At 41.7% G+C, this 27323-nt stretch overlaps 1 protein-coding gene and 2 long non-coding RNA genes across 7 annotated transcripts in view; 1 reads left to right on the top strand and 2 right to left on the bottom strand.

The window, feature by feature from the left end:
- The window catches only part of DUSP22 (dual specificity phosphatase 22), a 44059-nt gene extending 39463 nt beyond the window's left edge, over positions 1 to 4596 (bottom strand). For 2 of the 4 annotated variants that reach the window (XM_071452914.1, XM_071452909.1), the window contains exon 1: positions 3743 to 4057. Coding sequence is in view for 2 of the 4 variants with exons in the window: in XM_071452889.1 (XP_071308990.1) it covers positions 4197 to 4399 (203 nt within the window). In the remaining 2 variants the exon portion in view is untranslated. Of the gene's footprint in view, positions 1 to 3742; positions 4059 to 4196 lie in introns of those variants that run through there. The other 2 variants (XM_071452889.1, XM_071452899.1) reach the window with 2 other exon arrangements.
- Positions 4597 to 5219: 623 nt separating this feature from the next.
- Positions 5220 to 10112, bottom strand: LOC139602771 (uncharacterized). Of its 2 annotated transcripts, XR_011683426.1 has the most exons (5): positions 9957 to 10041; positions 9196 to 9311; positions 7888 to 8092; positions 6014 to 7491; positions 5220 to 5331 (listed from the first exon to the last, which is right to left on the bottom strand). It is a non-coding gene; the product is annotated as an uncharacterized lncRNA (long non-coding RNA). The 2 variants fall into 2 exon arrangements; XR_011683425.1 differs by lacking the exons at positions 5220 to 5331; positions 6014 to 7491 and having other exon boundaries at positions 7622 to 8092; positions 9957 to 10112.
- A 158-nt stretch (positions 10113 to 10270) lies between these two features.
- On the top strand, positions 10271 to 15127 carry LOC139602777 (uncharacterized). Its single transcript, XR_011683427.1, has 2 exons — positions 10271 to 10858; positions 14921 to 15127. It is a non-coding gene; the product is annotated as an uncharacterized lncRNA (long non-coding RNA).
- Positions 15128 to 27323: the final 12196 nt, after the last annotated feature.

Below are 27323 nucleotides of genomic sequence, written 5' to 3'. Positions count from 1 at the left end.
TTAGAAATTAAAGATAGTGAGGAACACTGGGGGGTTGCAGAAATGAGGTTTCTTATTGGCAAAGGAGGAAAAATCCAGAAGTCTGCATTTGTGCATCAGGAAGCAATGCTGTATGATAGACAGGTAATTAGGACACCGTGCAACCAAGGACAGATGTTATCCCTGTTCTACTAGTCATTCTAAAAGCAAGAAACATTACTATGGGTGAAAGCTACCTGAAAAGAAGTGAATCTTTATGTCATGCTGACTAATAATTCAGCACTCAACTATGGCTGGGAACTTTCAGCTGTGTCATCTCACACTGCCTTCAGTAACTGCAATTCCAGGCTGTGCAAAATGAAGGCTGATGGCAGCTAGGGGCGTGTGAGAGAGAAGGGGTGGGAGTCAGAAGAGTAGAAAAATAAGGTGGTTGTTTTTGTGAACTTCTCAACCACTGCTATATGAATAAAAACAGTAGCATCTTTATATGATCCGAAACATTGAGAAAATGACCACAGACCAAGTAACCGATGTAAAGAATGCACGAAGGGACAAGGACAGCAACGTCTGTCCTAGTTTGTACCTCGCATGAGAGCAGCTCATGCTCTCCACCTTGCACAAAGACTGAGCCCTGGAACAGACAGTAGTTGCTAATGCTTCTGTCAGTCCTCTCTGACAACACACCTCTCTGGAAAATGGCTTAAAGGGCTACTTTGCTGCTGTTTCCTCTATCAACAAATGCTTATAATAAAGCATCTAACTCTTGCCTAACACTGCTTCTGGTTGTGTTAGTACTGAACTCTGGAGAAGTCCATGGGGCTTTCTCAGAGATGTTGGGGCACTGCAAAAGGAGAGGACAAACCTACCTTTGTCCAGTAGTACACAAGAGTGGCACACGTCAGTGAGGGGGATTTGCTGCTGACATGAACTGGCACAGCTTCTCTGACTTCCATAAAATTAGCTACCTCAGCTGTAACTAGCCACACTGGTTTAAATTTCTTATTAATCCACTCCTACAACAAGCAGGGCTTATCTGCCCTTTTCATAGAGATAATGCTCGAATCTTCTGAAGAGTTTACATGAATAACTGTCAGTTAACTTTAACAGCTCTAAACAACAACTAAACCCCAGGAAGAGCTCTTCACCAAGATCCTGCTCACAGATAGTCAAATCTGGTCACCATCTCAGCCTCTAGACTTCAGCTCCTGGAAAACATTTCTACATTTCAACCACAGGCTTCAACTTGAACTTCGAATACAAGTCAAAGTTAGACATTAACCATGAACACAAATCAGACTACTGAGACAATTTCCTAAGTCAGACCCCATTACTCATTCTGTAAAATGTATCTCTTAGAAATACAAGAAAAAAAGGTGAAGTACTGAAAATTAATACTAGGCATGTCAATGCACATTCACAACCTGATTCTCCTTCTCTGAACAGAATAAAAAAGGTGTTTATGAACAAATGCTTTCAGTTTAATTCAGGAAATGTCAGAAGGCTAGGATGGGCTTTAGGAAAAAAAAACTAGGCCAAGCTAATTTTACAGAGAAAATTAGCAAAGAAAGATAAACCTTACTTAAAAAGAATGCCAGGCCTCCAGCCCTTATCATTCTAATGGCCACGTGCAATTGCTATTTGCTATGAAATACATCAGTATAATGGGACAGAAAAATAAAGAAGGGACCATGCCATTGAGAAAGGATCAGTATTGAGAGGCTGTAGCAATCCCTGGAGCTCTTTCTTACCACACCCATTCCAGGGATCATTAATCCTCTTCCCTTGGCATCTGTACAAAGGGACTCCTTAAATGAAATAATCCATCATCAAATAAGCTGATTATTTTTTCCTACCATCTGTATACAGATCTACCACGAGAAACACACTTCAGCTGGAAACTAAGGCAATTTGTATTGACTGACTACACTGAGTCAAGCAAATACCACCTACATCTGCACTGATGGTTCCATGCTTCCCCTTGCCCCTCCAGCTTCGCTGACTCACGAGATCAGGAGGAAGAGATGATCCAGAGGCACATTCGGAAGGTGGCAAGTTCCAGACCAACATGTGGGATCCCTACAAATATAAACCCTGATGGCCAGTACCCAACATGACTGTAGCCTCCTTAAAGGAGCCAGCCCTTCTCAAACTGCTGAACAGCTCAACCTCTTGGATACAGCTATAAGAAAGGGGAGAAAAATCCAAGTAGTGTTATGCCTGTCCTAAAAGCACCAGGTGGTACATGTCAGGGCAACATTTAACAGAATTAAAATGACCAAACTGGCCAGTCACAGATTGCCAATTCCTACCCACATAGTACCACAGTAAAATGCAATGCAGCTTCAAAGGGCTGAGAGTTGTCCTTTCAGTTTTATTTTTTTTTCTCCCCAGACTGCAACTTAAGCATCCCATATTGCATCCCTCTAAACGTTCTGATAATTTCAAGCATTCCAAGAAAATTACTACAAATATACCAGAGGCCTAAAACAAGTTTCTCTAGCTGTATTTCTTCCTAACTGGCCATTTCTAGAAGGCTAATATCAATGAGTGGCTAATATTACAGCATTATTCCCAGACTTTGAAAGCAAAAACTGAGAAAAGGACCAAGGGAGGTTCTACCTCCTACACACTAACTCGATTCCTCAGCAGTCAGATGTTTTCCCTGCCAAAGGTTTCTATTTCAAGGTCTCTACCCATAGGATGGAAAGGCTTCCCCTTCCAGGTGGTACACTAAGCACTCTGGATGTTCAACAATTTGATGACACTTCCAGGGGCAAGGATGTCAGACTGGGACAAAATGTGAGGAGCTATTTCTAGCTGTTCTCCTCTGTTTTGTCAGAGGCCACACAGCAAAGCTACTCCCAAAGCACTCAAAGCAGGATGTAAGACAGAGGAGATGACTCAACTTCTGTTCCTCATAGTAAGCTATATATAAAAGGCTAGTTACCACCACACTTTCAAACCTGGGTTTTAAACAGAGGTGGAGATACTGAGAAAAATCACAGTGGCCCCTAGGTAACCACCATGACATGCCAGGGGAATCGGTGCGTACAATAAGCCCCCTAGTGCCAAAAGGCCAACACCCTCTGCAAAACAGATCCATCTTCCTTCCTCTTCCTCGCTGCGATCTCCACTGGGGCCGAGCGCTTTCCTGTCCCACCGCTACCGTGCGGGCCCAGCCCATGTCCAGCGGCTGCTCCTCGGCCCGGGAGCGGAGCAGGCTGTGCCCAGGTGACCCGGCTCGGCACAGTGCGGCGCCCGCTGACAGCCCCGCGCCCCGGCCCCTGCTGCGCCTCAGGGGCTGCCGGCTCTGCCCCACGGCACCCCCGGGGCTGGGGGACGCAGAGAGGGCACTGAAGCCCGGCGCCGGGGGCACGGCGGCCCTCGCCGACCGCGAGGAACTGGCTTCGCTCGGGAAGGGGAAGCCCAGGCACATCACCGAAACCAGGGCCCCCCTCCCGCCCGCCTGCCCGCGCTGCGGCTGGGGAGGAGAGGGCGGCGCGCCCCGAGGGAGCGGCGCGGCGGCGGTCTCCGTCCCTCCGCCCTCGCCCCGAGGCGGGGGACCCCCAAAACCCAAGGGAAAAGCCCTCTTGCCCTGGCCTTTGTTCCGAAAGCGGGTGCCCGCGGCGCCGGGGCGAGACAAAGGCGGGGGCGCCACGGCACCCCGCCCGCCCCGAGGCGGGGAGGGACAGTCGCCTCCGGCCCCGCCGCGCTGGCCCGCACACATGCACTCGCGCACGGCGACAACGACGAGCGGGGTTACCTTGTTCATCCCATTCCCCATGGCTTAAGCGACCCGCACGCCAGCACCGCGGGAGAAGCCGTCGGCCGCTGCTGCCAGCGGCGGGTCGGCGTTCATGGGACAGTGCTTGCCGAGGGGGGACTGGGGACGGGCTAATTGCTAATCAAGGGCGGCCGCTGCTCGCCGCTGTCGGACAGGGCGAGGCGCATCCCTCTCGCCCTGGCCGCGGCCGTCGCCCTCCTGGATGCCGGGCGGCTGGGGGCGGGTTTCCGCTCGGCCGCCCCCGGGAGCGGCGAGAGCCGCGGGGCCGCGCTGCCAGGATCCACCTCCCGCCGCCGCCGCCACCGCCCCACGCGCGGTGCGGGCCCCGCGGGCCGCCCTGGGGCTTGTAGTCCGCGCCGCCGCGCCGCGCCGCCGCCGCCTGCCCCAAGGAACTACGCGTCCCAGCGACCCCCGCGCCGGAGACCTGCCCCACCTGCCGCGGCCGGCGGCGCCCGGCGGGCGTTCCGGGGAGGATGAATAAGCGCCGGCCGCGGTGTCTGAGGGGTGGCGGCGGTAGCTCTGGCTCCTGTGGGTCGCTCCTAGGCACGGACCGCCCGCCGCCAGTGCGCCCACGGAGGGCAGGGCTGCGGCATGCGGTGCGGGAGCGGGCAGGTGCTGCCCGCCCGCCTCTGCCATCCGGAAACCCGTTTGGTTTTCGCTATGGAAGGGCTCTGGCAGGAAGCACCAGGCCTTGGGCACCGGGGACCGCTGCCGCAACTGCCCGCTCCCAGCCCGTGCCGCTCCGGTGTGCGCTGCCCAGCCGTGCCGCTGAGCTGAGCCTCCCCGGTGTGCCACCTGTGCCCTGTCAGGGCACCTGGGTGGCTCCGGCTGTTCATCCCAAACACGCTGCGGGCACGCTAGCATCGCGGGTAGACAAAGGACATTCGTGTCCCTAACTCAAACAGACGGACACACAGGGGAGAGCAAATAGTTTGACGCAAACATCGCAAGATCATAGTGACTGAGGTGGGAAGACACTTCTGGAGGCTGCCTGGTCCAACCATCTTCCTCAAGCAGGGAAAGATGCTTTTTGCTGAGCCATGGCAGGCGTGGCTTCAAAGCCATGCTCACTACTTCCACCCTCATGCTTCGCTCCCTAATGCTCAGTACAGCGTGACATTATCATGTCACATCCCTCTACCCATGGGGATGTATTTTTTCGAGGTGTGGTGATGGGGATCTGGTGGTTAGTGAGGGAAATTTTATCCCAAGAGTTAATTTGATAGGGGATAGACAGGGGTCAAATACACAGAGATGGATACTACTGCATAAGGTCTCTCCCAATAACCAGTGCAGTAACACTACCTAAAAAAACTGAAATCCTTAGTGGCTCAAATGTAAGACAAAGGAGGATGCTGCTGTGTAGCCATCATCAGATTCCCTGTGCATTTATACCTGTGTCAGTGGTAGATGTATGTAAAAAGTGAAGATGTCATTTTTTTGGGCTCACCTTGGTAGGACTGGGCAGGTCAGAGGCGTCTGCAGTCCAGCACAGTCCAGTGAAAGGGTGAAACACGGTAAAGCCAATGGGCAGCAAGGCCAGGTATGAAATAATGGATTGATGAACTCTGTAATGGATAGATTAGTGACAGGGGACTCTTACCTAGTGTCAGTGGTTGCCAGTACAAGCAAACTCCAAGGGAACAATTTCACAACGTCCAGTTGCAATCAAACATTGGCATTCTCGTACTACCCTTGACAGCACCTCTGTTCCCCTTTCCTTAGGCAACGCTTGACGCTTGTCTGACCCAAGACCAAACTAATTCAGAGAATGAGCCCTGTAGAAAGCTGAAGAATCACAAACCCACTCCCTGTGGGATCAGACCAGTGCACACAGAGACAGGGATCAGGACCAGCCTGATCAAGAGCTGATGCTGTTCCCATAGAAGCCAATGGCACGCCTGAAAGCCAACAGAAGTTAAGTTTGAGTACATAAAAAGATGGAAAACCATCCCTGAACTTCTTCCTCCCTGAGGCTCAACAGAGTTTGAGGGCTGTAATCATGTCATCATCAGCCTCAAAAACATCAGAGCAGTCTCTCTGTAAAACCAGGAAGAATAGCCATCAGATTTAATGTGCTGCCCCTTCTCATTTCTCCCTTCCTACTGATGAAAAGCACAGCAGTGAGGAGCTTTATCTCAGATATCAGCTTTAATATTTCATTGGCAAAGCTCTCCAGGATGTAATTTACTTTATTCTTATGCCACACAAAATATGAATGGGGTCCAAACAGCATGAATCACAGCTTACCATAATGACTGCTAAACACATTGTATCCCCAAAGTGAAAGTTGTCAGAGGCTCTGGCAAGAAGGATAAAAAGTAAAAATATCCATAATAACTGCAGGGATCTGTGTTGTGCTAAGAGGTCCAGGATAACTGGGAGGCATTGTGGTCAATTTGCTGTAAGCCTGGGTTTGTCAATTTACTTCCCTGTAACTCAGTTCCTTTATCTGAAAAACAGGAATAACATTATTTCTGAACTTTTTTCAAAGAGCCCTGGAAAAGTACTGTGCATGGGGAGTTAATATGAAATTATTATATTAGGCAATACATATGCAAGTAATACAAGTATATCTAATTTAGTATCTGACATTCTTCTGAATAGAAAGTGTTAAACATTCGCATTCTTCTGAATGGGAAGGGTGATCCTCTGTTTTAATTTCAAGTTTTGTGACTCTCTTCAGGATGCCTACTACATCCTGCACTGTTTTCCCATAATAAACTTTTATTGCATGCGTGCAATGTTTTACAGTGAAAGAACAAAAATTAGAGTGAAAGAATATAACATAACAAAATTAAAAAGCAGTGAGAGGAAATCCACTTCTCTCTTAAACATTTACCCTTGTGTATAGTATATCCTTTGCCTCTCCACAGATCTACAGGGGCAATCCTGATACTGTTGCCAGATCTGCCTCTCTTACCCAGTTATTCCAAAAAGTGATTGTTTTAGTTCTTCAGCCAATTGTTTAATAAAATACTGCAGAATGCATTTATGGGGACAGGTCTTCAGTAAGCCTAAATCCTCATAAGGTGTTTATTCATTGTCATTTCTCAAGATTCATTGTTACTTCTCTTATTCCTTTTGCTTAGTATCTGCATGGTTTTTAATATTTTGAAAGTTCATTTTAAAAAGCAAGCTATCCTGAGATGGCTGGACTGAATAAATGAAATCAGAAATAAGCAAAAAGCTCTGGCTGAATCTTATAGTCTTCAGTCAGTATCCCTGAAAAGAGATCACTTTAGCATTGCCTGTAATCCTACAAATCCAGGGATTTTCCTACTTCTTTGTGATATGAGGATCATAAATAGAGTAATCCCCACTTCTTGACTTCACACACAAATGTATCTGGCAATGTCAAGTCTTCAACAGCAGTGACTGTCTTCTAGGCAATTGCCTGAAAACTAACAACCAACCAAACTGATAATGAAACTGAATCTTCTTAAAATTCAACAAAACTTCTGCTTTGACAGTATGTTAAGTTTACTATGTTAAAAATAAGTAAGTAAATACTCTGTAGTTCTTATCTTCTGATCTCACTTTCTCTAAACCCCAAGGTCACATGCAGCCATGGGCAGAAGGCATGTCAGCTATCCGTGATCTGTCAGGAACTGATAAGACCTGGGCTGGGTTCCTGGGAAGCAGCGTCACAATTTAGTTCTCAGAGGTGGCAAGAAGGGAGATAAAAAGGATGGTTGGTCAGAAATAGCCAGTGAGATAGTTTTCCTCTGAAACAGAGCAATTTTACAGAAAGGAAATGTTTCAGCAGAGATAAATAACAAAATTTTAACATTCATAAATAGCACTGGCTTTGTTTTCTAACTGTGCTGAGAGGGAAATCAATGGTAGGGAAAGACCTTGGAGGACTCATGCCCTTTATTTTAATATTTCTGCTTGGTAATAAACATTGCCAAAGCATTTCAAAACCTGTTTTCTCTGGATAGAAGAGATAACACCTTGATTTGCTGCCACATAGCCTCAGACCAAAGTTCATTAATTGTTTGATAAATTCACTGTCTTAAGGTGAAATTTGGCTTTTACTATATCTCTGTGAATCTGCAATAGCTTCATCAAAATCAATGATTTTGCAGCAAGCTTTAAGTCCTGAAAACAAGGGGAATTACCACTGTGGTTTACTTCAGTGAAAATCAGCTTTCAGGAAGCTGCTCTCAACAGGCAGAGTTGCTGGAAGACACTACTTGTACTCCTCTTGCTTCCCCTTTCCATTAATGGGTAATAGCAGCAGCTTGTAGAGTGTGCCAGGATGTGAGGGCTGAGCCAGTGGATGAGGCCAAGGTGGCACAAAGAAGGACTTTACAGAATCCGGGGCTTAAAAAAAAAAAAAAGAACCAGCAATTCAGACAGAAGGAACAATGCCAGCGAATGGCTGCGAGAAGCATGTAGGATAATTTAGATGTAGGTTAGCTGCCATGGCAACCATGTGCCAAATTACTGCACTTCTGTGTCTCTAAACCTGCCAGCAGCTAATTTTGTTTGTAGGTACTTCAGGTTTTAAAACAAATTAAACCACCTTAAAACTCATGAGGGATTGCAAATGACGTGCAGATACTGGGACTGCTGTGGGATGCTTGGTTTAAACATTTAGAAAATAGAGATAGGAAAAATAATAGCCCTTGAAAATTCTGATTTCAGTAAGGGGCTAAAAATATGTAATTTCTTTAACAGTCATAGCAGGCAGTTTTAACCCTGTTTGTACTGCCCTGCTTGTACTGCTTTGCCTTGACCTGATATTTATCAGGTCAACCTGATACTTTTACCTCAGATGTGTTTATAAGGAAGAAAGTGGTGTAAGCAGCAGCTCTGTTTATTTTTCACTGCAGGAAACTGCCATGTTATAAAAAGAAAAAGACATTTTCTTTTACTCCAGGATTCTTTGTAAAATCTTAGATCCCTAAGGAATAGAAACAAGGCTATCAAAGAGCATGCTGCAAGGCACATGCATATTATTAGTTACTAAGAATAGTCCATTGCTGAGTGTGAGTGAAAATATCCAAATGCATTCCCCTGATAAGTTAAGCATGTATTCCCCTCTCTGGGCACGCGTCAAAGTGTCCTCAAATGGAAAAATAATGTTATAATAGCCTAACCTCTACTTCCAGGCCATGTGCATGTAATCCTAGAGAAACACAATAGTCTTCACAACACCTCTAATGGAGGATGTCCACAGACCATTACAGCCATTGGACTCCTCTTGTGGGGTCCATGGAAACTCTTCAGAGTAGAAAGAGGTCAGTTTTTGTGATCTTCCCACTGAAACTTGGTGAACATCATTGAGATGTTCAGCCATTCGTTGAGAGGCATTAGGGTTGACCCCCAAAAATCAGCATGAATCTTTGAATCAAGTGCAACAAAAAGCTGTGGTCAATGCCAGGAGATAATTCCCTGTCCCTCCATAATCACATGATACTCACTGTACAGTGTGGTATTCAGTAATCAGGGCCTGCCTCCAGGCAGAATGCTGGACAGAGATCTTTATTTTGAAGGCATTTTCCCAGTAGCTTCTCCTTAACAGGATTTGTCTTAAGATCTGTGTTTGAAAAATTGAAAACAGTCTCAATTCTGTTATGTTTTCTTGGCCAAAATTTGAGATAATAGCCCTTAAACACCACAAATGAAAAACTAATACAAACAGTTATGTGACCACATTCTCCAAGAACATTCAGTTACCCTGTGAGGCCCTTGCCCTGTTGCTTTTGTGGCTCACTCTTGTTACAAGAGTGATGTCATGGAGCATTAAGTATTTGATTTTTCTTGCAGAGTTTTCACTTGATTTCATTATTTTAGTCTGTTGCAGTTATCTGTGTCAGCAGAGTTGTTCCAAAGTTGCTTCCAAGCTACATGGTTACCTAAAAATTCTGGCTCCAATGCATCTGTGATTCAGCATGTCCAAAGCCGAATTGTGCTGTCTGGGAGTGGTCTGTAGCACAGCTGGGAGCAAGAGATGAGTGGGAAGCAGAGCACAGAGCATTGTTTACAGCCAAGAAACCTGCCTCTTGGAGTGTCTAGGTGTAAACCCTTAAGATGTTCTCAGGTTAAGCACCAAACTCAGTGCCCCTTTCCTTCCTGCTTTCTGCAAGTTAAAGTTAAAAATGTGTTTTCTCTCTAAGTATATGGCCACCTGAGACACCCTGGATCAGTATGATTCCAATTACCCTCAGCAATGGTTAAATACCTTTGTGGATGTGAATCATGTCAATCTCAGGATGCAGTAACAATGCCAGGACTTCAAATTCTGCTGTTGGAAAACCCCTGTTCTTCTAACATCATCCCCTGCTGAGCACTGTGTGTCCTGAGGAAAGCATCCACTGATGACAGACTGTCCCATTGGTGTGACCCAGTTAAGTACAGATGGAGACCTGATATGTAACCTGTGCTCCACTGCACATGGTGTAAATTCAGGGTCATTAAGCCAAAGATATTTTCAGATATTATGACATCCAATATGCCTTGTCTGGCATTACAGGCACAGTCATCAGTAAAGGTGTGTCACAGAAGCATTACTAGTCTTCGATGGCTACTGTTTGCTTTCAGGTTGGCAGTTCATTGGTCTTCTATTCAACAGTGCCTCCTTCTGAGGGAAAAACTCCTGGAACTGCTGATATTCTCTTCTCTGCTTACACTCTGCTCTCTAAGCCAATGTCTGTCTATTTTTGCATCTACGGAACCCCTTGCAGTTGCAGGAGATATTGATACATCTGTCTCTGAACTCTTCAGGTGTTACTGTGATGCTTTATTGTGGTATTTTGGACTGCCAGTCAACCCTGACTAAAGCACCAGAACACTCAGTAATCTTCTAAACTGGCAAGGGTTAATCCAGGGTTTCCTTGTGATCTCTTATGAGGTTTTTTGTTTGTTCTGATGCTTTGTTCCTTTGTCTGGAACTTGAGACATTTGTTGTCAGGTTGTGTACCTCTATGGTTTCACTTTCCTTTGTGGCTCCAGGTTAGATCTCATCTCTCAAACTGTTAATTTGACATAAGGGTATAAGAGCAGCTGTTCTAGGCCATAGCAAAGATCCATACAGCTCCATCTTCTCTCAGCAGTGGCAAGTAGTGGATACCTATGAGAAACAGGGTGAGTACAGAAGGTTCCTTCCTCTTTTATATCTTCCAGTTTCTGGCAATCAGCAGGTCAAGTTTGTGAGCCAAGGGCACACCCAGTCCCTGGACTGAATGTTAAGCTGGTGGTTTTGTGGTGACATTTACAGTGACTGCAAGAGCTCCTTCTGGAGTGACAACTGCTTATTCAGAAGCAGTTATTTGGGCTGCATTTATTAGGGCTGTATTTTTCGCATATGCACTCTTTTGTATTTATCAGCGTTGTATTTTTCTGCCATTTTACTACCCAGTCAGTTGATAATGTGAGATCCCTGTGTTACTTTCTCAGGCAGATTTTGGTTTTGACTGTTGGAAACAGCTTTATATCATTAGCCACTTTGGCTATCCACCATCTTTTTCCAGCCCATTTGTGGATGTGTTGGACAATGCAGGACCTGTCCTGCTCTCCTGTGCTTGCCTTTTTGAAAATTCCTTTAACTGATGATCAGTAGCTTCCACCTTTGTTTTTCATCCTCTAACCCATTACTAATTCACAAAAGGATCTTCCTTCAAGCAAAGGCTTTTTAATGAGCCCTCTGAGGTTTGGGGAATCTTCTGAAAAAATTTCTGAAAATGCTATTGTATAAATGCTGGGGGAATTTGGAGTGCTGGAAAGGAAGGAGATGTATTGGCCTTTGAGACCAGAAAGGTTTTAGTTTTCTTATGTTCAAACTTCCCCTTAACCTGAGAAAATGGTGTAGTCTTCCAGAGCACTACTTGTGAAAAGGCAGCATATTTCCAGTGAAATCCATCTGGCAATGCTGATAACGTGGCCTGAATGTTCAGCTTATTAGTAGAACTATGAAGGGGTTTTTTTTCATTTACTAATTTCTTTGGATGCTGTTTTGTAAGCAAGAATACTTTTGTCTCTTCATAATGAACAATTGTACTCTGTTCAGAAGGAGTCAAACCCACTGAGAGGGAATGCAATATGTGAACTCCAGTTAGACTTGGGTGGAGTTAATGCAAGTTTATACTGAAGCCCATGAAGGCACAGTCAGGGTTTGCATCTTTACTGCGTAGCAGGAACAGCTTCTGCTGCCAGTGAAGTCAGAATAGCTTAGTCACTGATTTCAGTAGGAAAAGGAGCACCATTTGTCATACAAGATACACTTGACCTATCTTTTTGTAAATAATGAAAGAAGATGTTTCAGGAAATTTCACAGTGTCTTTATTCATTTGATTATTATTCCACCTGCTTTGATGGTAACTTTATTTGTCATCTGTCAGAAAATGAAACTCAGTTTATACTCTTAATATCTGAATAGAGCTATAATGCATGTACATGGGCTTGTATTTAGGAGTGGTGCCAACACTGAGTAATTTTAATATATCATATGGTTGATAATATCTGAACAAATATTCTACAATAAGTCACTATAGAAATGAAGGTAGGTTTCCTGTGTGGCTTGCAATATTATACTAAAATACAAAAGAAACCTGACTGGGTTTCAGTTCTGAAATAATAGATACTGAGCCATTTTCAGGTTTGCTCCATATTGCCAAAGTGTTTAAACAGGTGTGTTTCACAAAGTTTGTGAAACAAAAGCTCACCTCAAAGTAAATCAACATTAGGAAGCAAAACCAGTGCTGAGTGATAGTGCTTAAAAACTGAGAAACAAGAGTGGTTTTAAACAGCAACTGAAAAGACACTTTGATGTTTTTTAAAGCACTCCCCTATAGTCTAAAATAATTTTAGAGTTTTCTGTGATTATGTACAAGACACTGTATCTTATATCAGGGTAGTTCTGTAGTTTGGATTATGCCCATCAAACATTCACTATTTTATTGTAATATGAGCATGTCAGCAGTTTTTGAAGATTAAGAAAACATGCTTATGAACCCAACTGCTAAAACCCACTATTTTTTATCTAGAGCACGTGTACAAATGGGGGAAAAGTGCAATAAACCTAAAGGCCTTGTTAACTTCTTGACCGGCAGTTATACTTATGGTTTGTAGAAACAGACAAACTCCTTTGCAGTGAATGAAAGGGTAGGCCAAATATTGTTTGCTGAATTCAAGTGACATCTGTAATCAACACCTTAACTTGCTGACAGCCAAGAAAGCAGCGTTCCCTTGCACTGTGAGCTGAACACCTCCCATTGCCGCAGAACGACAGGTGGCCTCCCTCTGGAACACAAGGCTCAGCAGCAGCACAGGCAGGAGGAGTATTTGGGTCAAAGAGTGCTAGCAGAGGCAGAGGTGGATAACGTGACCTGAGGAGAAATTAAGAAAATCTTAAGAATTCTGTCTGATTTTATGAAAGTCTCTAAAACCTTTAATTCATTTGAATTCACTGAAGGCAAATGGCTTCATGCCTTTAAGTGTACAGAAACCTTGTGACAGCAGTGTAGCTCTCTGACATGACTTAGGAAGATAAGACATGAACAATGGGGAGTTATTAACATGAATAATTTTCCATGCAAATTGGAAGCACTGCAGAACAATAGGATGGCTCTGGCTTAATGGCATCAGGTTTTCTGCAGAGTTGAGTATAAAATATCACAATAGGAAAGAAATAATGGAGTCAAAAGCTACTAGAATAAAACTGCTTTGAAAAATTAGCTCAGGCAGGCGGACCACAAGATCCCTTTTCTTGAAATTGTTTCCAGAGATTCGGTGCCCAGAAAATATGCCTGGAAAGCCAGAGCTAGAGAAAAACCACAGCTTTTCCAAACCTGAAGAAGTTTACAAATACAATGTGTGAATCTAAACATCTTCACCAGATTCACCTTCATTCCACACCTTGGGGTCAGCAGGATTATGACAGACGCATTTGCATCTATATTAATCAAATATGTTGCATCCTTCAATATAGGAAACAGAGAAGCAACATGAGAAAGATGAGCAAGCTAAATTTCTCCATGTCTCTTGGTGTGTTGTATTCAGGAGAAAGGATGTAGGAAGGAGGAGGACTAGTGGAAGATGAAAGCTACATGTTCCTTGGGGTAGGTAGTTGCTGGTCTGTTTTTCCCAAGACTGTATCTCTATTACATGGGATACAGGTCTCAGCTGAGCAGCAGAGCTGGTGCTAGTCCAAGGGTCAATATCTTATACTGGTTGAAATACCAGTCCCAAGAAGTTCAAGGGAAAAAGCGTTCTCACAAAAGATAACAGCTCCCTGCTGTTCCACTCCCTGCCTGTTCTGTTCCATCCTTGCTGAAGCCTCCTCCACTTACATACACCTGACACCCGTGGGAGTGATCTAACAGAAGTGTTTCCATTTGACATTTTCATGGACAGTCTATGGAGCAGCAGGATGCTCTCTGAAACAAGCAGACCTCTTTTGATTTATTCACTCCAACACTGAGGATAATTTTAGAGCACAAATGACAGGAAATCATTTTTTGTGCAGTTCATCAGGAAATAGAACAGGGCAAAGCACCAACTATTGAGGAACAGGAGCTGCCCATGCTGCATATTCAGCGACTGTCTGCCTGTAAAAGGAATTCAAAATATAATGTTCATAAAAAGGGTTGATTTTCCTGAGTCAAATCAAACTACCGTATGACTGTGTGTTCAAAAACTGCCAGTGTAGTTTATGTTCTATTGGAAACCAAAAGATGACAATCAGCCAGTTCCAGTCCATCAAGTGCAACACTGACTGAAATCAGCAGAGCTGTATCACTTGCCCCTAAGTCTGAAAGGTATCCAACAAATTGCTGACATAGAAGAGATCACTCAACCATTTCTAGTACTAGGGAAGGAGGGAGGGAGAGATGGAAGGAATTATACCCTTAGAACAAGATTGCTATAAGTCTGTGTTTGGGAAGTCTACACTGCTGCTGCTGCCTTTGTGAGTCTTTCTGTGGTTACAGGCAGGATTTCAGTCTCTGTGCACCTTCTGGTGCACTTGGCAGTCTGGCACCTTCAATGCATACTTGATTATCTACTGAAAGTCTTGATGCTAATTCTTAAAATTAAGAAGCTGTTTTCCTCTGCTCATGTGAAATGAGAAAGTAAATTTGTTTGCATGTCAATTTCTGTTGCAGTAATGAATCATCACTCAATACAACAGCTTTTGTATTTTGTACACAGGTTTTCTGCCTATGTGGAAGAAAGACTACCCTGTTTCTGCAGTCTGATAGCATAAATCCAGCCAGATCTCTCAAGTTTGTGATGGCTTCTTTCCTTCGTGAAACTTTTCTCCACACTATCATATTATGTCCCTTAATATATTTTATGCAAACTTACCACTTTCAGAGTGGCCAAAATAAAATGTGACACAAAGGGAGTGTTCCTGTATACATTGAGTCAAGGTGTGAAAGTCCTTGCTTCCAAAGCCTGAACTTTTTCATGCAGAACTGAATCAAATATCACCTCCTTTAATTGGTTACCTAGCTGCACAGAGGTAAAATCAGAAACCCCTTCTTCAGCACAAGCGATAACAGGTGTTCCTATAGAAGGTGGAATTCTTCTATGGTGACTTCAGAACAGTGTCAGATTTAAAGTGGCCTTTGGCTCTTCTTGGCTTTAGACACAGATCTCTTTTTAGTGAGCCTTCAGTGACCCTCTTGTGATGTTAGTTTGGTGGCTGACCAGCGAGAAGGTTACTATTTCAGCAAAAATGCAGGAGAAATTGTGACAGCTGTGTGGGCAGCAGCAAAATCAGAAGCACTACACTTCTTGGAAATGAAAGACAGGCTTTGAAGCTACTTCAAGATTAAGAAACAGAAGAAAACTATCCAGTTCCTGAGACCAGGATGCAGCCTTAGCTGCATCCAAACATCAGCTTGACTGGAGTCTTACCTCACAACTGCACTCACTGGCACATTGGCAGTGAAGCCTAGATGCACAACCTTGTGAGGAGCTACTGTACACTCCAACAGCTAATCTAAACACAGACAAGGTGCATGTCCCTCCCTAGGACCCAAAATGTTACTCAGCAGTTGAATAAACATCCAGGATGCTGTTTAGCTCTTGGCCTGATACATGCTTTGCTTGCTTGTTGTGTGCCTATGACATTCAAGCTATAGTTTCGTTATTTTGTGGCCCCCTGAGACACCCTTTTTATAATACAGTAGATCTGCCTTGCCTTGTGTGTCACAGTGCCTGTGGCATGGAGGTGAGAAAACTGAGCTGATCTAGCACCTTTACAAGTAAATGGCCTTACTAGTTGTGCAATGTAACTCTCAGTCTCAAATATTATTACTTATGAATTTTTTCCATCACAGTTAATATTCTTAGTAGTTTCAATTGTCATCTATGGGTAGAATTTTCAAAACCGCAAAGTGTCAGCCTAACTCTGCTTTCAGCAAAATCGACAGCATTTTTATTGACCTTGAGTTTGGGTGATGGCTGTGCATTAATAAAGCATTCATCTTGTATTGGGACAAAAAGAACCTCCAAAAGAAGACCTGCTCCTGAAAGCATTTAGTTAATTAAATCTTTCTTTTTAATTCTGTCTCTGCTTCCCCATAATATTTTAAACATTGAGAAAAGTTTCTGACCATGAACATATCAAACAAATGTGGATAGGTCAACCATTGAAAGCAATAACATCTGCAAAATCATGTAAGAATTAACTGTCTGTCTACCAATGAAAATAAATTTTAAGTTCTCTTATTCCTAGTGCTCATAGGAGCCTTTTAGAAAAGTCTCAACTCTTTCTGGACCATACTTCAAGGGCTTATACAAAATTGCTTTTGACCTGCCATTTCTGAAACCTTATTCACCGACAACTTCTGGCACTTTGTCCTAATGCTGAAATCATCCTTTTAAAATTAATGAATGTACCATTCTCCAACATCCTACCCAGTCTTCTAGAGTTTCACGCCTGGTCATAGGAAGGGTGGTTAAGCACTCAAACAGGTGCCCAGAGAGTTTGTGTGCAGCCAAAACCCAACTGGGCAAGGCCTGAGCAACCTGATCTGTCTGTGACATGCTCCCTGTTTTGAGTAGCAGCTTGGACTACGTGACCTCCAGAGATCCCTTCCAACTTCAATTAAGTCTCGGACTCAATGATTCTGCTTCTTTTTCCCATGTACCACCCACTGCTATGGGAGATCTCACACAAAAATGCAGCTATTGTAGCGCTCTCCTGCTAGCCTTGGCCTTTCACAATTGTTTTTTCCCTAATAAATACTCTGCTTCAGTATTTTCTCATGGTGTCTAGCCATCAGTTTAAAGGCAACACAGAACTTCAAGCCTTTCTTCCAAAATCCTCCAGTTCAGTCTCAGTGTTAGGTATCACCTTTTTCTTGTCCAGCTTTTAAGACTACATATTCAAGCTGTATCTAAACATTGCCATTTCTTTGTACATTAAATCTCCTACACTCATGCCTCCCTGACAGTAATGAGGGACCTAATATAGGGTTCCAGAGATGTGAGCTTTATATTAGTATTACATCTACTTCTGTACATCATTTTGTGCAGGTTATTTGGTTGGGTTTTTTCTGCATTTTGATGAGTCACTTCAGATATTCTACAGTTTCACAGATTTTTTTTCTGCTTTCCATTTGTTTTTTCTTTTATTAAAAGCTTAATCTTTTAATTGTCTTAATCAGACATTTTTTAAAAAAGGTCATTTCTAAAAACTGAAATTAAGATTAATACCATAGTCTTAGCTCTCCTTCTAGCTCTCATGTCATATCTTTACTATTGGATGACAGGAAGGGTGACTGCAAAGATAGTGAATTTAAGATTCATAATACTTGATGTTGTTTCCTGCATTTCAGTAAGTCCACAGTGCAGAGCTTCATATGAATTAGGAGTACTTCAGTTGAAATACATGAAGACTTTGAGACATCTAATTTACATTTTGAAAGCAGAGTCCTTTATTTAAAACCTCCCTTTGGTATCTATTTACCTATTGAAGTCTAAAGGGTAAACATAACCAAAAGCTGCACCTCAGAAAAATAGGGATGGCACAATTTCCACCCTCTTAACCTTCTTCAGAATATGACAATTTTAACATCTTTCCAGCAAGGAATATATTTTAAAGTATGTTTCCACGGAATAACTGGATATCCACTATTTTGAATGAGTGGAGAGATTTAAACAGAAATTTAAAAAAAAAAAAAGTCCCCCCAAAAAACCCAAACAACAAAACACCACCATCAGGTTGTACTGCTTCAGCTTTTAAAGGACAGCCTTTTAAGAAATGCATCTTTTCTTATGCTACAGCCTTTCAGGAGAGATTCCACTTTCTAAGAAAATCAGTGAGAGTAACTTCTGTAATTTCATCTTGGTCCTGTATGTTAGGCTAGGATATGCAGCTGAAACTAAAATCTTCCATACAGTTTCTGTTTTCTGCAAGTATTTTTGAATATCAGGTGACATATGTGGGTGGGGGAACTTCAAGATTAGCTTTAATCAAATCTCAGCTTTTGCAGGAACTTCCCAAAGCCTTTCTCACCCTTTTCTCCTGACTGAAACATTTTGCTAGTTTTGGGTGCATTCCAATTAGAACCTAAAATATTTTATTTTGGTTTGCTGTCTTGCGATGTTCCAAGTATTCCCAAGTTTCATTTCACGATTCAGATCTATCCCTTTAGCCTTCTATTGTGAACCTAGCCCTAAAATATTACTTCTGTATCTGAGATACAGACCACATTCAAACAAATCTGGTGATTTCCAGAAGACTTTTAGTCTGAATAAGGAAGATAAAAAATTGATCTTCCACCACAGGCAATGAAGACAGAATTAACAGGACTGAAGAAAACTGAACCTGTAGAGAAAGCAGCTTCTTGATACCATTTTAGAAAGAAAAGATGAAAGATAGCTTCTCTATGTTTCTGTGTAGAAATATCACTCATTCAGGAGTGATCAGCAGAAGAGCCTTCTAATGCAAGAGTGTAGTTTCATAAAGTGAGAGTCAAAGAGTGAACAAATAATCCAGAACAAACTCAATGCTTTTAACCATCTTTCTCACGTGAAAAAAATATTAATTTTAAAAAAATGGCAAATGTAAAGTTAGAGCTGGAACTTGTGACCAGAAAGAAGATACTTGGGGAAAAAAAATATTTCACACAAAAAAGGCCCAACAGGAAAAGCTATTAAAATGAGTCCTTACAGTTATTTAGTGTGTAATATAATAGATCCCTTTTCTGGCTGAGAATTTTCAGGATGTCATAGAACATGTTGTAAATCATACCAGAAGCCATCAGTTTCTTTCCAGTGATAACTGGTTAAATACACTGTGATTTTCCTCCTCGCTTTAGCTTGCCTTCAATTGCTCATGCCTTTTCTTTGGCTTTCTCCTTCTTCTCACCTCACAAGTATTAATTTTTTATTGGCTTTCCTCATTTAACATTTTGTCTTGCCATCATGATCTTTTCCTATTCCACTATTCCAGCTCCTGGTCTCTTTTGCAGACAAGCATTTCTTGTCTGCCTGTTTCTCCTCCCAGCACAAATAACCTTGATTATATTCTATTCTTAATTCTGCTACTTCTACAGATTTTTCGCTCTCATTTCTGTTGGAATAAGATTCATTAGGAAGCAGGTAAATACAATTTTATCAATAAGGCAAAATGCCTAAAATTCACATACACATTGCCAATATTCACATACAGGACATTGACAGAAATGTGAGCAGCCTTTTTTTTCTCCTTGAAATCAGTGCAATGTAAACAAAGCTTTTCCTGTTGATTTTAAAAATGCAATTTTTTTAACTCTATCAATTATTTCTAGTTGTTACTTTCCAAAAGCTATGTTGCTTCTGTTTTTTTGGTTTTTTTTTTTTCACTATGTACCATTATTAGTTTGGGTTTGTTTTGATTTGTTTACATTGCATTGGTGAGGTTTTCATGCTGGGTGGAGTTTGCTTTTTCCAAACCATCCACTCAGTTTTTCTCCCTTAGTGCATTTTAATTTCTTTCAACTAATTCATCCTACACTACCAGTGTTTTCCCTTAACTAAATACAGCTATTTCTTGCAGTCTTGATACTTGAAACATGGAAGAGCTCTTTCTTTTAGAATTATTTTGTAACATGGTCTCTACTTAGCAAATGCACCTAACTGATGATTTTGGATACTCCAGGTATGTTGCACATGGTACCTGTAAGCACACTCTCTAGAGCTGGCTTTTTTAATTACATCTCGGGCCCCCACCAGTTCAGTTCCTGGCAATAGAGTTCAACTAAACTGTTTTCATCATAGTCTCTAGTGGCTTCTTAACTGCAGCTTACAATTCTAGCACTGCAGCCTTCCAGTTCTTGGTCTGCTGGTCATTCTTGGAACAACTACATCATTTCTGAATATTTCACACTCATTGGTTTCAGGGTCTCCATTCTCTCCTGATTCTCCTCCACCTTCTGTAAGAGCTCACAAAGTCTTTGGAGGTATCTTCATTCCACCCCAGCACTGCAAGGAGGATGGGGTGTTCTATCAAATCCTGGGTTTGGTTCCCTTCTCCTGCCCCTTACCTCTGAATAATCACTCCCTTGGTTCACTTAACAACTGCCTACTCATCACTCACAGATCCACGTTTCCAGTCTAGGCATGAATCATTTTAGCCAGGCTAACAACTCAGCCTGTCTTTCCCAACAGCTCACTCTGGCTGTGCAATCATCAGTGGAAGCTTAATATGGTTAATTGTTCTCCCCTAGTAATTGCTTTCCCTGGCTTTGGCAACATAGTCTTGCACCACGCAAGAGTTTCAGCAAAGACAAACTTTCTACAATAAGATTTTTTGTTTCATCTCATTTTTTGAGACACCTCTTTCTTATCCTTGCTTTTTTAAATCATGTGAAATTTAACCCAATCAGTTTTGAAAGGACTTGATTTGTAGGACCCATCACAGTCTAGACCCTACTCTAGTGACTGCATGTTTCCTATTGAAATGCTGAATATGAGAGGTCCTTTCAAATATCTTGTTACACCTGTCACATTTTGAGATCTACACCTTTGCTTTTTTCTTTTATCTTGCTGATGTGTGCCTTCATGTTTCCCCGTAAAATGCTCCATTACAACAAATGTGAGTCCCAATTATGTTGACAGTGAAATAATTTAAGTTCCATCTTCCTTACCAGGCTGTGTTCCACTGTTTTGTTTTTGGGTTACTCTTAGATTATAAGCTCCAAGATGAAAGAACCACCTTAACAGCAAAGGGGTTTATGGTACCTGAGTAAAAATAATAATTTTTATAGAAATATATGCAAATGAATAATGTCATGTCCTTGTATTATTGTATGGTTCTGTGCAGAGTTCCTAAATACTATAATCCTTCTGTAAATTACACATTTTCCAAATAAAATTTACTTCTAAAGTACTCTAGGCACATTGCAAATAACTGTGTATCAAGTTATTTAGTTTAACCTTTTTTACTTACTGGAGCCATTGCATCCCATATTTCACCACAGTCAAGTAAAATGACTCCACTGAACATGCATGCTCAGTCTGGAAACCCTGGGAACCAATAAGCAATTAATAAATACAGTACAAATTAAGAGCTCTGATGAGCTCCCTAACACTTATACCTGAGCAGATTTATTTTAGAATACCTTTTTTTTATAAATCTGCATCCAGTGCATTGCAGGATAACGTCTACATATGCCAACTATTAGAATGTGATATGAGTGCCAGGTAAGCGACTATGCTGTTGCATGAGCAGAAAAATAAAAGCTTTTTGCATATAAGGATTTATTTAAACAGTAAAGATTCTTGATCTATATATGAAATTTTATGACAGTGTAATTGAAAAGAACTGCTACAGAGGAATATCCTAAAATTGCCGGAAAATAAAAATATGAATTGGCAACTAGAGAACATTTATAAATATACTGTGTAATCACTTTACTCTACAGAAGCATATGTAAAAAAGTTAGGAAAAAATGGTAATAATAGAAATAGCTTAAGGAAATAGAAATTCTGCATATTATGAAAACTTCTTAGAAGCAGAAGTAATTTGACTTCTAGATTTTTTTCTGAATTTAATGAGTTTGCTTTCATCAAATGCTGTATGGCATGATATATTTAATGTAACACTACACTCTGCTGAGTGACATACCTAATTTAAGGAGGTGCCAAGGTAAGGAAAATAAAATAAACCTGTGCTTCTCACCTTTCAGGGAAGTTCTTACAGGATCCAAAATTGATGAACATTTTTATCAACATCTGATTATTTCTTAATACATCTTCTGCTGTCATCTAACTTATAGTTTTAGTAAGATGGGGAAAAAAACAGCACTGTGCTTTTTCTAGTCCTTCATCAATAGTAAGTTCAAACCATTTCCATTATCATTCAGCTAGAAAATTAAATTTCGGTCTAAAGATCCTGTGAAATAAATAGAAAACTTTCCTTTGGTTTGGATAGGTTGAAAATTACTTCTTTTTCTGAGTTGCTATCACAGAACAAATTGTTTAAATGAAGGCAAACTTTTATATAAATTTTCACCCTAAACACAGCATAAGATAATGTCCACAGTTAACTTTACCCAGTGATCTGTAGTCATAAGCAGGCCTCGTAAAAAATGTGGAAATAATTTCCAGATGTATTCACAAGGAGCTGAGCTACAGAGCCTGGTTCCTGTCCCACTGCACCTGCCCAGGTATTGACATGTGTACAGGTACAGATATCTTCCCTGCATAATGTCTCACCAGTCTGTGACCCAATCTGGTACATGAAATTCCTGCATCCCTACTAGTAAATCTAAGCTTTATTTTTTAATTCTGCAAATATCAGAGGCCTCCTCTCTTCTTCTTTCATCTGATGAAATCTCAACATGTTCACTCAGCTTTTCCCCACTGCTTTGTGAGGCAAAAGTTCCCATCACTTTCCGCAACATGCTTTCACCAACTTTCCAAACTTGTTATTTCCAGGGAGTGGGACCAAGATGCCAGCTTGTTTCACCATGGAACAACTAGTAGCCTTAGGACTCAAGTCTACAGGTCTTCTAAGTTCAGTTACCTCTACTGGTGTACACTGAAGATTGCCTACAGAGATGCCTTAGTTTCTCTGAAGCAGTTTCTAGGTCCTTTGCACCCCTCTCACCTCTTGTCCAGCTGCCTGGGATTCCCCCAGCTGTGGCTGAATGTGGATTTCCCCCTAAATGGGGAAGTTCCCCAGAAGAGACAGGACTTAAAGAGAAATAAATGCAAGTCTCCAGTTGTACTGAGCATCGAAAAGATTCCCCAAGGGACTAACAGAGGGATAAATATTTTCTTCTCATGAACTACCTCCTCTCTGAATCTTCTGCTCACCCTTCAGAAAGAAGGAAAAAAAACAACACAAAAAGCAAAGACTGAAAAATAAGTACAAGAACCTCGATAGCCTAGCAGAGATGCAGAGTCAGAAATGGAAGCAGGGATAAAGAGGATCATGCATGCAGAAATGGAGTTTCTGCCTAATACTGGTTTTGAGAAAAGGGCCTCAGCCCCTGGGAGCTTGACCTCAATAAGGGCTGAGAACAACCTGAGGACCACATTCTGCTCTATCACATTTGAGAAGCAGAGAGGAAAGATGAAACTCTCAGGAAAGCCAGAACAGGGACAGTTGGCCCGTGTAACAATTTTCATATCCAGCCCAAGATATTTCTGGAGGAAGTAAATCAGAACAAGAGGGCAGGATAGGCCAGTCCAACTGACCTTGGAAGGGGTCTGGCTGTGTCTGCAGGTCCATTTTTGTTGCTAATGATGCTCCTTTTGTAAAAATACTGCCCTGTTGCCTAGCCTGATGACGACACATTAATCCAGTCCTACTTCTGAAGAATCAATAGGAGTTTGATATTTGTGGGATCATGAAAATTGAGATCCATGCTGCGCCAGACATTGTCCTACTGCATTTAGTTTAACTGCACTGACATATGGATGAGGGCAGAAGAAAATCTCTTCATTTGGTGCAATTTTTTCTCTACTATCTACTACTTTGAAACTTCCCCTTTTGTTCCATTTTATTCTGTGTTCTGTCCTCACAATTCACACACTTTCTATTCTCCATATTCTTCTTCTTTCATTTTGGTTTAATGATTCAGTCACATCTTCTTTGGGGTCAAGAAAAGCTTCACGTGGTGGATGTGAAAAGTGGGGGCATTTACAGGAACTTGGAAGCATTTCTATAAACATTCCTATCAAAAAAGGAACACTTTAAAACAGAATTTGGGGTAGGGGTTTGGGTTTTTTTCAGATGAAGTAGTTTCACAGAGTGTCTTCAGTGGTTTCCCTTTGCAGAAAGAAAGAAACTAAAAATAATCGTTATTAAAACTTAAGGGTAAGATCTGAACAGTTTCAGAATGAGCTTTAATTACCTCAGCACTTCTTGTGTCTGATAGTGACATCTTTTGTTTACACTGAAGTAGTGCAACCAATATTCTTTACTCTGCATTCTTGCTTTGAAGAGTAAACTTTGTAGCTGCACTTCAGTGGACATACATTACATAGTATGAATTCTTTCACCCATAATTCCAGTTTTGCCTTTTCTCTTGTGTCAGTGATGAAAGGAAGATTCAGACAAACACTGAAATTAATAACTTATATATTCTGTATCTGAATCAGATCCTGAAGCTTCCAACTTGACATCCCACTTCCTTTCTTGCATCTACACTGCATCTTGAGAAGAAAAATTTTCCCTAGATCCTTATGCCACAGATACTAATCCATGTTATTACTTTTTCCCCCTATTTTAAGAAGGCATGACTGAGAAAGAGCCACAGGGGAAAAAAATCTGTATTAATAGTTTCCTGTGGGTGTCTGTCAATATATCACAGTCTAAATCAGGGACTGACTTTTATGTGAAGAATACAAAAATTAAAGAAATTAAAAATTAATAACATGAATCTCAATAACCCAATTTTAATTCTTTAATTCTTCTTTTGCATGTACAGATATTTTAATAGTGACTCCATTACCAAAGAAAAAATGAACTTTAATCAAACATGAAATCAAAAATCCTAGAAGGTAAAAATGCTGGTCAGAGTAAAACAGTTATTTTGATATTTTACACTAAGAAAAATTCTTAATTTTATGAAAGAAAATAAAGCAGCAAAATGAGTATCAGTTAGAGACAACATTACTTTACACACACCAGTCTTGCCTGGAGATATTTGGGTCCATATTATGCTCTCTTCAGATTGATGAAATAAGCAGTGAACAAATGATATAATGGAATATTTTGACCTATGGCAAAGAAATATGACTCTTCTACTAAGCAGTGCAGTGAGATCTGTGTGCAGGTGTTCATGTCAAGCCTTTTCAACTGTAATCTGTTGCAGTCCTTCTCCCAGAGTCTGGCTCCATTGTAGATTTAAACACACCAAAAAACCTTCACCTCTGGGGTGAAAAAACACCTCAGATCCAGGTGGCAATCATGCCACATGGCCATGTCTTGGTTTACGTCAGTGAAAGACCCAAGTCAAGTTCTGTAAGAGGCATCAGAATGCACCTCTTGATTAGCCTGACATGCACCCTTGGCCTGCTGTTGCTCTACCAGTCTTTAGTACATAACTTATTTCAAACTGCTAGGCAGCAAGTTAGAGCACTAAATGCCAAGGCAAGAGTAAATGCTGCATGGTTTTATTCAAATATGCTTACATTATATCTTCAAATAACTTTGCCATGTGTAGCACAGTTATAGGTGAAACCAGTAGCTGCCTCTAGTCTAATAACCCTGTATCAAAACCCCTCAACAGATTTGACTCTTCTCCCCCATCTGCTGCTCTGTTCTCCCCTCTACAAAGTCACCCTGTCCTAAGGGCAAATTCCCAAACACCTCTGGTTCCCCATTCATGATGTCCTCCAGAAGACTTTTGCCAGTTGTCACCACAAACAAGGATTTATTTTGAGACTTCAGACAGGTGAACATTTCTTTCACCAACCATGATGTGTTTCTTTCTCCTGGAAATGGACAGGTATGTGGCAAATGAAGAGTCTGCCAGATTTTTGCCACTTGAACTCAAATGCAAAACCAGATGAAACAGCCACCTTCTCCACTTCCCTAAGTGGCCACACTGGACCTGTCAACCAGACTGTGCAAAGCATTTGTACTCACACAAAAAGAGTGGAAAATCTCTACAGTGCTGTCCTGGGTTAAGAAAAAGGACCCCCTTGCAATTGTATGTGCAACTCTAGCCTGCTCTGAAAACTCTTCTGAGTGGGAGTAGTGAGACAAGGCAGAAAGCTGGCTTAGCTCCTGAGAGTGCCAGATGGCAGAGAAAGCTTGTGATGAGATGCAAGGCACAGAGAACTTTCCAGGACAGAAAAGTTCCAGAAACTACCATCAAGGAAACAAGCCTGTGGGAAAAGCAAGTCACAGTCTTTTCCAACCAAAATTAGGCTTACTTTAGGTATCATTGAACATTCAGTCTCTTGTTGTCCTGAAATACTGAAGAGAATGACCAACTACCAGATACAGATGGGGGTAAGCAAGCAGCTTACATTTTCTAAAATCTTTGAGATACTCTAAATGCCTTTCCTTCATGCCCAAGCCAAACATGTTCTAAAGAAATTCCATTAGCACTCTAGGGTTCATACAAACTGTTTTCTATTGATACAAACATCAGTTCATCTACTTGTCATAGAAGGGCCACAGTGATTTTCAAATCACTTCAGATAGTGAAACGCACCAGATAATGACAGCTATTTAAAGAAACACCACACAATTTCTACACACTAACCAGGAAGTAGATTCCTCCTAGCACACAGAATGAAAACAAAACCTTTCACAGCAGGGCCTCTTGTATTTTCTTCGCTGTCATCAGTTTGTTGACTGGTCCCTGAGAAACTTCTCTTTACAACATTGCATTTTGCTGTCATTCTACTACCACTCATTCAAAACCTGGAGGAAAGCACAAAATAATTAAAGGTGATCTCAAATTTGTGACATTTGCAAGATATCCAAAGCTGGTTTTCCACAGACTTCCTCTGAATAGAGCTGGGCAATTTGTTTCATCATTGTGTCGAGCTTAATGCAGGAACAATTTATTTTTCACTTGAGTACAGTAATAGCAAATACTGTGCCAGTGGAGTAATTCGGATATCATAAAACAAACATAAAATTTTGTTTGCAACCTTTAATGTGCTCTTCAAAGAAAAATTCCAGGTGAAGGGAAGAGTGGTTGCCCTGTACTGGGGGCTGAGTGCTAACATTTAGGAGTTTTCTATCATGAATAACCTCACCATGACCTGTGAGCTGCAGTGAGCATACACAGCGCCTTTATCATCCTTGCTACCTATTGCTTCTCACTTGCAGAGGATGTGGGTGCTGTGGGTTACCAGAAAATGTTGGTAGAATACGTTCCTCTTGCTTGAGAGCACAGTTCACAGCGAAACCAACTGTTCCTGAACAATTCCATACCACAGCCTTGGATCTCATTCATACCTGCAGGGGAGTTATCAAGCATAAGGTTGGGACCTGCACAGGAGCACTCTTGTTTCCAAGGCAATCTAATCTCCCTTCGGAACAATGAGCTGAAAACACTGTTCTAGTGCCCTGTGAAGGAGTGAAAACACATCGGGGATCTTCTGTCAGTTTTGGTAAATGTTGGCTGTAAAAGTCAGTGTGGTG

This window comes from Agelaius tricolor, unplaced genomic scaffold, assembly GCF_023055355.1.
Source record: "Agelaius tricolor isolate 1412-34295 unplaced genomic scaffold, bAgeTri1.0.p SCAF_2, whole genome shotgun sequence".
Classification (NCBI taxonomy): domain Eukaryota; kingdom Metazoa; phylum Chordata; class Aves; order Passeriformes; family Icteridae; genus Agelaius; species Agelaius tricolor.
This window is presented reverse-complemented; position numbering and strand designations above follow the sequence as displayed.